Genomic DNA, 12,072 nt, shown 5'->3' with positions numbered 1-12,072 from the left:
TGAGATGGTTTAGTGGGTTAAAGGCACTTGCTATGCAAGCCTGACACAGCCTTCTGCCCCTGTGAAGGTAGAATGAGGAAACTGACTGCACAGTTGTCTCTGGCCTCTCTACACAGGCCACACACCGTGCATGAGCACAGACGAATATAACAAACCTCAACCTGAGGAGAGCTCACCAGTGTGGCCTGTCATTTGAGGAAGGGAGCATACCTGTCCTTTGTCAGCTCCTGTGCGGTCTAGGATAGGTGCTGTGCTCGGCCTTGGGAGCCGACTGCAGTGGGCATCAGTTAGGGCATCACACCTAGAGCAGGGGATATGGTGAAGGAAGTGGTACATCTGTATTATGCCGCCTACAACCGGGGAACAGCATGTGAGAGGGGTGGGACTTAAGAACTAGAAGATGGAGAGAGGAAGCGGAAAGATGTCTACTGGTTAGGATGTAGCACTCATCGACTGCAACTGTGGTTATCTGTATACGCTGAACAAGACTGGCCTGTCCAGGTTTCACTGCAATGAGGGTACCTTTGAGGCGGAACCCCTCGAGGGCGTTGGCACAGAATGGTTGTTGGGGGAGGGGGTGCGAGTAGCTGCTGCTAGGTTGCCCTTGCTCTGTAAGCACGTGCCCACTCATGCCTGAGGCAGCTCTGATGAACCTGGGATCCCACACAGAAGACATGAAAGGATAAGGCTGTGCTTGGAAGAAGGGAGAGACCCATTATGTATGCGTATGAAATGGTTAAAGAATTAAAAAAAAAAGTTGGAATGACTCAAATGACTTTTTCCAAAAATAATTTATTTTTACATGTGTGTGTGCCCATGCATGCACCATGGCATGTATGGAGGAGCTGGCTCTCTCCTTACACCATGTGGGTCCCCCGGATCACACTGAAGTTGCAAGATGCCCACTGAGCCATCTCTCTGGCTCCTCAAATGCCCCCCCCTTTTTTTTAAAACAAAACAGCAAAAACAAACAAACAAACAAACCAACAGTTATCCTGAAACAGAGCCAGATGCTGCCCGTCCAGCAGCCGTGGCGGGTCCTGTTTGCTGCCATCACAAAGGAGAAAAGGAACAGCTGGAAATGTGCATGGTGAAAAAGACGTAAAAGTCTGTGCCAGCCGAAGAGCATGAGAGAGTAAGGACGATGCGGCTGGCTGGAATAATCTAGAAAAAAAGACTCCTGGGGACAGCGTCTTAGGATGAGTGCTGTCACCACAGGCTCTCATTTTGTAAGAGGCTTGAGTAGCAAAAATAGTTCTGAAAGCTGACTTCGTTAGGTTTAGCTGTTTTCTATCTGACTACTGGATTCCCAGTGACGACACAAAATAAATGAACCCCTGACTTCTATCGGAGCATACATTTACGTGAACATATGCAAGCTCTGACATTTAAGCAAAGCTCCTCAGCATCCCACCTCTGCAAGGAGCATCAAAGTGGCATGATTCTTCTCAAGTGTGCCAGAGGCATGGCTGGGAGGGGCTGGGCGGTGTGCTGTCCCACAGTAAGACCAGCTGGGGACAGTACTTTGGTCTGATTACCAGGCCAGTATCGCAGTCCATTTGTGGACAGTGGCTTAGTTGTTCTGAAAAAGTACAAAAGCGGTGCCAAAGTGAAATGCTCCTCTGAACTGTTTCTCTGAAATTAGGAAAGCCCTTCGTTTGAGAATCTAATTACTACTTATGAAAACGATTTAAACATCAAGGCTTTCTGCTGGCTCTTGTAGGTCTGGATTGAAAATGTCCTTTTGCAGTTAAATCTTCCTCATCCTCTTCTTGCAGCGCTGATTGAAAACAGGGGATGACCCCATGAGGCTATCAGTGGAGTGGGAACCATAGCTGCTGTCTGAGTCCTCAGGACTCTGAGGGATTCCAGCTTCACTCATGCCTGACATTGGTTCCTCAAAGACATCACTGCCCAGCACCCCATGTGCAGACACAGTGCCTTCTTCACTTTCTTGAGGCTCCATTTTCACATGAGCCAGGTTCCAGAGAGGAGAAGCATTTACCTCTGCACCTAGAAACGGAGGGAAAGATCATGAACCCGCGGTGAGGCACACACGGACCCTGCACATGACGAACCTTCTTTGTGCTGCTCTCCTTGCGGTACCCCATATGGACTGAGGGTGTCACTGTTAGTCTGAGGCTCAAATGTCACCCCCAAGTTACCACTTCCTTTCCACTTCCATGGTTTTTTCCTTCACCCTCCCCACCCCCATTCCTCCTATACTAAACAAGTAAACTGGGTGGAAAGATTATGTGCAAAGGGAGATACAATTCCACAGTTTACCCTGACTCTACCTGAGTGTGCGAGCGTGCGTGTGTGAGTGTGTGTGTGTATGTGTGTACGTGCGTGCGGGTGTGTGCCCATCCGTATGCACAGGGGAGCCAGAGAAGGACGTGAGGCATCTTCTTTTGTTGCTCTCTCAGTGCCTTGACTGGAAGCTGAGTTTCCACTAGGCTGGCTGGCCAGTGGGCTCTTACTTCCCAGTGCTGGGATTACAGGCACACAGCACACAGCCACCCATACTTTTTACATGGGTGCTGGGATTTGAACTCATGTCCTCATGCTTGCACAGCAAAATCTCTTACCCATTGTCACCTTCCTAGCTCCCTTTCCTTTTTTCATGTGGCTATTTTCCTTTTATTTGAGAATCTCTCTAGGCCTCTCTTGCACGTTGAAGACTATGTTCATATATGATGCTGATGTCAGTTCTCTGCGTGTCTCTCCTGACAGAAGACATGATCATTGGTGTCCTCTGTCTTTCTGCATTTTGGTAATGCAGTTCTGCTGTTAACTATTATTTCTTCCTCAGAGAAAAACCTCCTTTCAGTACTTCTAACACTGACCTAGTTTTGTTTGGGTCACATATTTATATTTAAATATTTGATATTTAAATTTCTGATGTATTTACATTTGTAGACAACTAAGCGTCCACACTAATTTGCAATTTAACTGACTGGGGTATTGACGCACAGCAATCCCAGCACGGAGGAGGCCGAAGCAGGAAGCCCTGAATTCCAGACCTACCTAGACTACAGGGATAAAAATATGGTTGCCTCAAAATAAAAAAGTAACGAACAGGTTCTCTAGGTTTCTAAAGTCGACATGGCTGTAACCTACAACAGACCAGCTTCGTCCAACACAGCAGAACAATCTCATTCCCTTTGGCCTGCAATTTTCTGGAAGTTTCTATCAAGCAAACAGCTCTTTAAACCATTCACTACATGTACTGTAAGGCAGCCGCTGCAGCTCTGTTTGCTCCAGCGACTTCATGTCTGCCCACGCTTGCTTTTCTCCCACCCGAGCATGATTCTGACCGACGTGCCAGGAGGTGCTAAGGTGGGCAGCACCGGATGCAAAGTGAATACAGCTTCCTTGCTTACTTGAAGCCTGTGGCGAGGCCTCCACCTCCAGGTTGGATGGGAAGCGCTCGCTCTGAGCCCCGAGGACCCCGATGGGTAAGGACTGGTCTCCGGAAGCAAGGTCAGCCTCCAGCTCCTCGCTGACAGGAAACGCGATGTCACTCACGGGCTCCTCCTTGATCTTCACAGGCTTAGTGTCCTCGGTGGCCTTCTCGGGGTTCACGATCCTCTCATATTCCTCAGAGAGCTGCTTACTAATCTGTTGGCAGGCAAGAGTTAGTTTTCCAGGGCTAGTGCAGAATTAGATTGGATAGTGAGCTTGGAGTAACCCAAGGAAAACTGGGCTGCTCAGGAGTTACCAGACGCGTTTTTCTTTTTGGTGTGTGCATGTGCGTGTGCGTGTGCGTGTGCGTGTGCGTGTGCGTGTGCGTGTGCATGTGCACATGAATGTGTGGAGGTCAGAGTTTTCTCAGCTGACTTTCCTCAGGTGCTTCCAGTTCTCCTCTGAGAAAGTGAGCTTCAGGAACCCGCCTGTCTCTGCCTCCTATCTTACAAGTGTATGCCATGGCACCCAGCTTATTTAACATGGGCTCTGGGGATCTGAACTCAGAGTCTCATGCTTTCAAGACAAGCACTTTACTAACAGCCAGCCTACAAGGTGAGTTTTAAAACCTCTGCTGCTGGATGGAAAGTGGCGGGGCACACCTTCAATCCCAGCATTTGGAACAAAGAGCCAGGCAGATCTCTGTGAGTTCAAGGCCAGCCTATACTACAAAGCAAGTTCTAGGATAGGCCAGGTTTTTATAGAGAAACACTGTGTTGAAAAATAAAAAACAAAACAACAACAATAAAACCTCTACTGCCAGGGCTGGGGTGCCAACGTGGAAGAGTGCATACCTCGTCTGTGCAAGGCCATGAGTTCAATTCCAGCACCATCAAACAACAAGGACAGATGCCACTGCCAATGGAAGGACGTCATTTAAGAGTATGGGTCTGAGTTTATGATAGACACAGAAAGAATGTCAGAAAGGGTTTTTTATCATGAATTAAAAAGTTACACAAGGCAAAAAAAGCCAGAACTGAGGCAAAATACTGTATTTCTGTCTATAAAAACTAGCAATTGTCTGGCCATAGTATCTGGAACTCCATCTCTTAGGAGGTTGAGAAGAAGGGAGGAGAGTATGGCTGTACAGGGAAATTGTCTCTCACACAACAGAGACCTCCCAAGCATCTGGCACACAGACCCTACAGGGGCAAGCTGAGTGGGGCAAGCGATCTGGATCCTTCGTTGGATGCTGGAGGCTTCTGGTCACTAAGTGCCTAGGCTTCAAGAACTGGAGAGATGGTGCTCTAACCTGAACTCTTCTGGCACTCCGCTGGTTCTGTTTAGTTTTCAACACACTCAGTGCGATCTGAAATTGTTGTGCTTACTACTTGTTTGCCTGGTTTTGCTTCCATGAACACTGCTAGTTCAAAAGAGTTGATTCCCCTTGTAAACAACTATCTCCCACAATGTTATAGTAAGTCCTCAATAAATACTTGTTGAATCAAAGAATGCTAGCCACAGTGTTTGAGACCCCAGATACCTGTGTATTTCTTCCAGAGGAAGTAACGAGGAATGGGCTACCCACTGACTGAAAGAGGCCTGATGTCTCACTGGGTCAGTGGTGAGGACAGAGAAACAACACAGACCATTAGAAGCGAAATGTCAAATTCACTCTGCTCCAACTCCCTGTGAGCTGTACTCCAGAACATGTGTTGCAGACTCTGCTAAACTAGGGTCCTTTGCCACGTCTCCCAGGGTCACCTCACCTGTAGCATGTAAGTGTGATAGTCCTTGATGCGGTGCTGCCAGAACTTCTGGAGGGAGAGCACGCTGCCAATCCCCACTTCATGGAACACCTGTTCCATTACATCAGGGAAAGGCGTCTGTCCCAGCAGGGCCTCCCGATCGACCGCAAAGCGCAGCAGCTTGGTGAACTTGAGGCAGTACTCATGTGCTACGTCAGTCAGGGTCTCCAGGACACTTTCATTAGCACACTCGAAGCCTGCGTGGGCCAGGATCGTGGCGACTGCTTGGTAGAGGAGCTGCCGACAGGAGTGCCAGCTCAGCTCGGTAACCGGCTCTCCTTTCCCACTAAGACAGGAGACAAGGGAGTGTTATTTGAGTTCTTGCCAAGGGTGACCAGCCTGTCTCACTGGAGTTTTACAAGCTCAGCAATCCTTGGCCCATTCTAGAGAATTCTAGAGAGCATTCTAGAGGAACAGTTACCTTCATCCTTCTCTTTTCAGAGCATGGGTCAGCAACCTAACGTCATATTCCTGAGCCCCCCAATTACAGAGTTTGAACAGCCAATGCATGTCTAAAGTAAACTGTGCAGAATAAGAGTGGAGGCCTCAGATCCCTGGGAACTGGAATTAGACAGCTTTGAGGGACCAGTTCCTGTGGAAGAACAAGTGTCCTTACCCACTTGTCATCTCTCCAACCCCTCTGAAAATTTATTGGTGTTACGCCTCCATCTGTAAAGGAAATTGTTTTATAAATAAAGATAAAGCAGAGAAGAACACCTCTCTTCCTTCTACAGGCGCCCTCACTCACTCACTATGATCTGCTCACTGACACCCCTGCGAGTTAGAGAGCTGAAAGGAGACAAGGGCTGCTCACTGACTATGGCCACGGCCAGTCTACCTGGGCCACGGTTACACTCGTCGGAGTACAGAGTAAAGAGCTAGTGGTGTCATTTAATGTGAGTACTACGTGCACTTTCCCCTTGTAGTGTTGGGATCTGAACCCAGGGCCTGCGAAGCAGGAGGGCTTTACCTCAGCTACATCGATAGCCTGTACACGGGTTTCTGTAATGGAAAGTGATGTTTTTGGCACCACAAAGCTGCTGTGTATTATTTTTTTCTTACACAGTTTTTTAAAATATGAATAGAACAAACTAGGTTCAAGTCTTGTATGTGTGTGCGCGTGTGCATGTGTATATGTAGGTGTTCCACGCATGTACATGTATGCACAATGCATACTGAAGGCTACACTGTCATTTCTAAGGAAATGACAAAAACCGCCCTGACTTTTCAGAAAGGGTCTCTTATTGGGACCTGCAACTTACTGATAGGCTAGGCTAGCCAGCCAGTGAGTTCCAGGCATCCTCCTGCCTCTGCCTTTCCTGCCCTGGATTATAATCGTGGACTACTCTGCCTAGCTTTTTAACTGGGTTCTCAAACTCAGGTTCTCATGGCAAACATTTTCCTGACTGAGCAATCTCCCCAGCCACTCCCTTTTATTTTGAGGCAGGGTCTCTCCTCACCAAGGAAGTTTGTTGCCTGGCTAGAGAGCCTCAGACATGTTTGTCTTTGATTCCCCAGTGCTGAGATTATAAACGTAGGCCACTATGCCTGGGTTCTGGGGACAGAACACTGGGTCTCATCAACCACGTTACTGACTAAGCCATCTCCCTAGCCCCTAGGTTCATTTTAACAATTGAAACAGAAGCTTGATAAAAGCTACAGAGTTGTAGTGACACAAACCTAATACGATGAGCGATATTTTACTGACTGAAACTACATTATCCTCAAAATGTAAACATGCTGCTGACCGTCGCAAGCTGGCTTTTTTGTTTTGTTTTGTTTTGATTTCCTCCGTGCTGGGTCACACCTTTCCCAGCCTATTTTTACTATTCATGCATCAGTGTATTGTTTCACTTCTGTCTGGCATTAATAAGCACCCAATAAATGCATATTGTGGTAGAAAATTTAAAAATGCAGACAGTGGTGGCACATGTCTGTAATCCCAGCACTAGGGAAGCAGAGGCAGGTGGATCTCTATGAGTCTGAGGCCAGCCTAGTCATAGAACTAGTTTCAGGACAGCCAGGGCTACACAGAAAAACTCTGTCTCATAAAATAAAAACAGAAACAAAAATGACATAATTACAGACCAGCTCTCGGCGACTTGGACCGCCTCCATCCACTCTGCCACTAATGGCTTGAGCAACATCAGCCTAGTCAGTCACGCTCATCTCCAGTCTCCTCATGTAGAGGTGGAAATGATATTACTACCCTAACAGGATCATGGGGCAGGAGATCACTTAAGAAAAACACCAGAGGGGTTGGGGATTTAGCTCAGTGGTAGAGCACTTGCCTAGCAAGTGCAAGGCCCTGGGTTCGGTCCCCAGCTCCGAAAAAAAGAAAAGAAAAAGAAAAAGAAAAAGAAAAAGACCAGAGCAATGCCTTGTCTTACCGGTAAAAGTCACTCTCTGGGTCACTGTGCCGGATCTGGAATGGAGCATTGGGATTTTTACAATCTAAAGGCTGGAGGTCATCAGGGAGAGGAGGTGAGCCCGGGCAGGAGGGAAGCGGTTCACTTTCTTCAGCCTTTACACCCTCAGTCTGCTGCTGACTCTGGGTCTGAGCTGTGGCAATCAGGCTGCGCAGACGTCGGTTGTGCTGGATCAGCTGGATGGTGTGGATGGTGAGGCTGCACGGCTCTGAGGGGATGTCCAGCATCGTGGGGGCTTCGGCTTGTTGGCTGAGGGCTGGTGCAGGGGTGGGTCATGGACTTCCACCAGACGGAACTCCCGCGGCAGCAGATCAAAGGAACTTCTGTTGGTCTGTCCTGACGGTATTGGGATCTCTCCCCAGTACCTCAGCATTTTAGAGCAAGCAGAGAAGAGCTCTGGGTTTAATGTAGATGATACCCGAAAGTGTGTTTACGTCTCTGGCAATTGTAGATCACAAGTTTCTGTAGTAAAAGGTCGGAAGTCCAGGGAGTTCTGACATAAAGAGCAAGTTAAGATCACTTTGAAAAAGATGCCAGCAAAACTCTAGGACAAACGATGTTCTCCCTGAAGAAATGAAGAGAAAAGTAATTGCCAGATACCAATCACACAGCGACAATTCCCCTTTGAATTACAAAAGGACAATCAAAGTCATTAATTAGTAGTGACTGGTGTGTGGGACTCTTAACATATACACTGCCTATTTCATGGCACAAATTCATTCCAGAATACCCAGCATGCCTCATTCTAAATACTTTACAGGCAGGAAGCTTAAATGGGAGGTCTGGAGTACTCAGAGCATTTCTACACAATTGTGCTAGAACAGGAAAACAGAATAGCATTACAAATATTAACAGGTGGCCAGACGTGGTAGTGCACTCCTCTCTCCCAGAACTCAGGAGGCAGAGGCAGGAGGATCTCTGAGTTCAAGGCCAGCCTCATCTACAGAGTGAGTTCCAGGACAGTCAGGTCTACACAGAGAAACCAGATCTCAAAAAACAAAACAAAAAATTACTAATAGGTGCTTTCCAATCTGTGCTGTGCCATTCATGAACCTTTAATTCAGCCTTATGCTCCCAAGTTTGGACATATACACGAGCAAATACACATTCTTTGTGGGCATGGAGGCCTCAGCCTCAGGCAACAGTCTGTCTTGCTTTTTCAGACAAGATTTCTAGGGATCATCCCCTTCCCATCTTCCCTTGAGTCTGTCAATAAAACACACACAGTTTGTTCTTTATAACTTGCCTTCTCGGGGCTGGAGAGATGGCTCAGCGGTTAAGAGCACCCGACTGCTCTTCCAGAGGTTATGAGTTTAATTCCCAGCAACCACATGGTGGCTCACAACCATCTATAAAGAGATCTGATGCCCTCTTCTGGTGTGTCTGAAGACAGCTACAGTGTACTTATATATAATAAATAAATAAATCTTTAAAAAAAAAATAACTTGCCTTCTCAGCATAATTGCTGGGAGTTGCTGTCTCCCACCTGGAAAAGCATACCCTTATTAAAATGTTTATCTCTGTCTTTACACCTGCCCCGAACTTCAGTGGCTTGCCCCACCTAGCCCCTGCCAACCATCCATGACCACCCGCCTGGAGCAGTGGCCACAGGCCCCAGCTCTCCCGAGATCTCACACAGTTGCTTCCTTCTTCCTCCTCCAAAGTATGGCAGTAAAACCTTTCCCCTTCCTTGCCTCTCCCTTTTCCTCCAGGGACCCGGAAGTTCCACCTGTACCTTCCTTCCATCCAGCAATTGGCCCCCAGCTTCCTTTACTGACAAATCAAGAACCAATTGGAGAATAAGACCTTAGCATCAGAACCGCCCCCTTCACAGTAAATTCCAGGGATCTGCCCGTTTCTGCTCCTCTCCTTACAAGCTAAGTTTATAAGCACATGCACCTATACCTGGGTTTTTTAATATGGGTTTTGGGGATTGAACTCAGATCCTCACGCTTGCAATGGCAAGCATTTTATAGACTGAGCTGTCTCCCAGAAGTCTGGGAGACTTCTGCTGCCTTCTAACAAGTATTTCTTCCTCTAGTCCAGTGGTTCTCAACCCATTTGGGGAGCACCACTTTCATAAGGAATATCAGATATCCTGTATATCAGATATTTACATTAGGATTCAGAACTGTAGCAAAATTAAAGTTATGAAGTAGCAATGAAAATAATTTTATGGGCTGGAGAGATGCTCAGTGGCTAAGAGCACTGACTGTTGTTCTTCTAGAGGTCCTGAGTTCAAATCCCAGCAACCACATGGTGGCTGCTCACAACCATCTGCAATGAGATCTGATGCCCTCTTCTGGTGTGTCTGAAAACAGCTACTGTGTACTCATATAGTTAAAGGGTCACAGTTTTAGAAGGTTGAGAACTGCTGCTCCAGTCTTTCTCAGAATCTGATCTACACTTGGCTCTGTTGCTAGACTTTCTCCCTTTCTCTCTCTCCCTGCCTCCCCCGCCCCCTTCTCATTATTGAAGATTGAACACATGCTATGAAAGTGATTTATTACTGAGCTACACTTTCAAGCTTTTTTCTTTTTTGTTTTCTTTTGCTTGGAAAAAGTCAAATTCTGTGGCTTACCATTCAATGAAACCTACTACCTGTCTTTAATTTACTTCTCCAGGTTCACTGCCTATACGTCTCTTCGGGTCCAACAAACATCAAATGAATACACTGTGTGAAGGTGTAAGATCTTTGTCCTGAGAGAAGAGTAACAGAAGCAAACCACTGCAGTATAACAACAAGCAGACACTGCTACTTTAAAGGCATGAGCTCCGTGCTCTGCAGGTAAATGAGGGGCTTCCTGGATGAAACGACCTCAGTTCTAACGATATACTACTCAGTTTCTTCCTCCTCCTCCTCCTCTTCCTCCTCCTCCTCCTCTTCCTCCTCCTCCTCCTCCTCTTCTCTCTCTCTCTCTCTCTCATTTACTTATTTTGGGTATCTGTGCATGTGAAAAGCAGAAGAAACCTTGTGAGAGTCAGTTCTCTCCTTTCACCATGTGGGTTCCATGGATTGAACTCGGGTTGTCAGACTTGGTAGCAGGTGCCTTTACCTCCTGAGCCATCTAACTGGCCCCTCAGTTTATTTTCTTTGCTAAGAATGTATTTTATTTTTAATTAATCAACCAATCAATTAATTAATTTCAAGACAGGGTTTCTCTGTGTAGCCCCAGCTGTCCTGGAACTTGCTCTGTAGACCAGGCTGGCCGTGAATTCACAGAGATTTTATTTTTATTGTTGTCTGTTGGGGGTTGGGTATGTAGGTGTGCTCCATGTGTATGTAGGTGCCAAGGAGATCTGAAGAGGGCATCAGATCCAGCTACAGCTGGAATTAGAGGTGGTTGTGAACTGTCCTGAAGTGGGCACTAGAAATGGAACCCAGGTCCTCTGGAAGAGCAGCAAGCACTGTTAACCACAGAACCATCTCTCCAGCCCCATTACTCAGCTTCTTGAGAACATCAGACATTTTTATAATTGAACCTTTGAGTTGGGATCTCTGCCAGAATCCTCTGCCACCTTCTACAATCTTTGTCAGACTTGAATTTGTTCTTTGGACAACTGAAATGGCCATCCCCCAACATTTCTCCAACACACCCCCTTTCTTTGTATTCTCACATTCATTTGCTTTTATCCCTGGACCTTAACTTTAGTTTACTTATTCATCTGCATTCTCCCACTTGTTAAAGCTACCATCTTGGTATAGTATCCGGGCCTCTGTCAAAGAGTTATAATATAAACTACTGCTTAGTTCAATTTTCCAACAATCTTATTAAAAATAACACTACTATTTGCAATTTTTCAGATGTGGAAGCTGTGGTGCAGTGTCGTGCCAACGTCGTAAATACAAAGAGTTAAAGAGAAAAGAGGTTTCGATGCACAGGTTCGTAAAGCCACTAAACATGCTGCTTCAACAGTTTGTTACGAATAATAAAAGAATGAACAAACAAGAAATTGCTTCTTTCCCAACTTCACAAAAGGAGTTATCAAGCCTAAATTCGGGAGCTGCAGAGTAGGAGCAAGATATCTTGTTCGGTATCTGCAGGCTTAGGCTTAGGCGCTAACCACAGAATCCTGGGAAGTCTGATTTACAGGGCAGCAGAAAAATGGGACGTTCTGACCCCGAACCAGAAAATAAAGCTCAAACACTCACCGCCCTGTCTCAGGAGTGGTCTACGCGGCTGCCTTGACTCTGACAGGTCCGAGTCGACGACTAGGTCAAGCCTAGGAGCCTTGTTTATTGATTAATGGGCCAAGGCCACCGGAAGCACTTCTTCCCAATCGCCCTCTGCCACAGGAAGTTATTACTATCCGGTTGCAACGCCTAAAAATGTCGGTGTTCTGCACAGCACTCCTAGAGCTCCTCCCCCTTTCTGGTGTTGTCACTCTCTAGTGCTATTCACAACTTTAAAGTTCTGTGAGTTTTGAAA

General features: G+C 46.7%; 1 protein-coding gene across 1 annotated transcript; it reads right to left on the bottom strand.

Annotated features, from left to right (window-relative positions):
- Window positions 1-950: 950 nt before the first annotated feature.
- On the bottom strand, window positions 951-11,904 carry Supt7l (SPT7 like, STAGA complex subunit gamma). Its single transcript, XM_032908972.1, is given in 6 exon segments — window positions 951-2,013; window positions 3,384-3,621; window positions 5,175-5,499; window positions 7,604-7,871; window positions 7,874-8,207; window positions 11,796-11,904. Coding segments are annotated over 5 exon segments (1,236 nt in total). The 5' UTR covers window positions 8,016-8,207; window positions 11,796-11,904; the 3' UTR covers window positions 951-1,750.
- Between the last annotated feature and the right edge of the window lie 168 nt (window positions 11,905-12,072).

Source organism: Rattus rattus, chromosome 7, assembly GCF_011064425.1.
Source record: "Rattus rattus isolate New Zealand chromosome 7, Rrattus_CSIRO_v1, whole genome shotgun sequence".
In the NCBI taxonomy this organism is placed as follows: Eukaryota; Metazoa; Chordata; class Mammalia; order Rodentia; family Muridae; genus Rattus; species Rattus rattus.
Note: the sequence above shows the minus strand (reverse complement) of the source record. Positions and strands in the feature narration are given on the sequence as shown.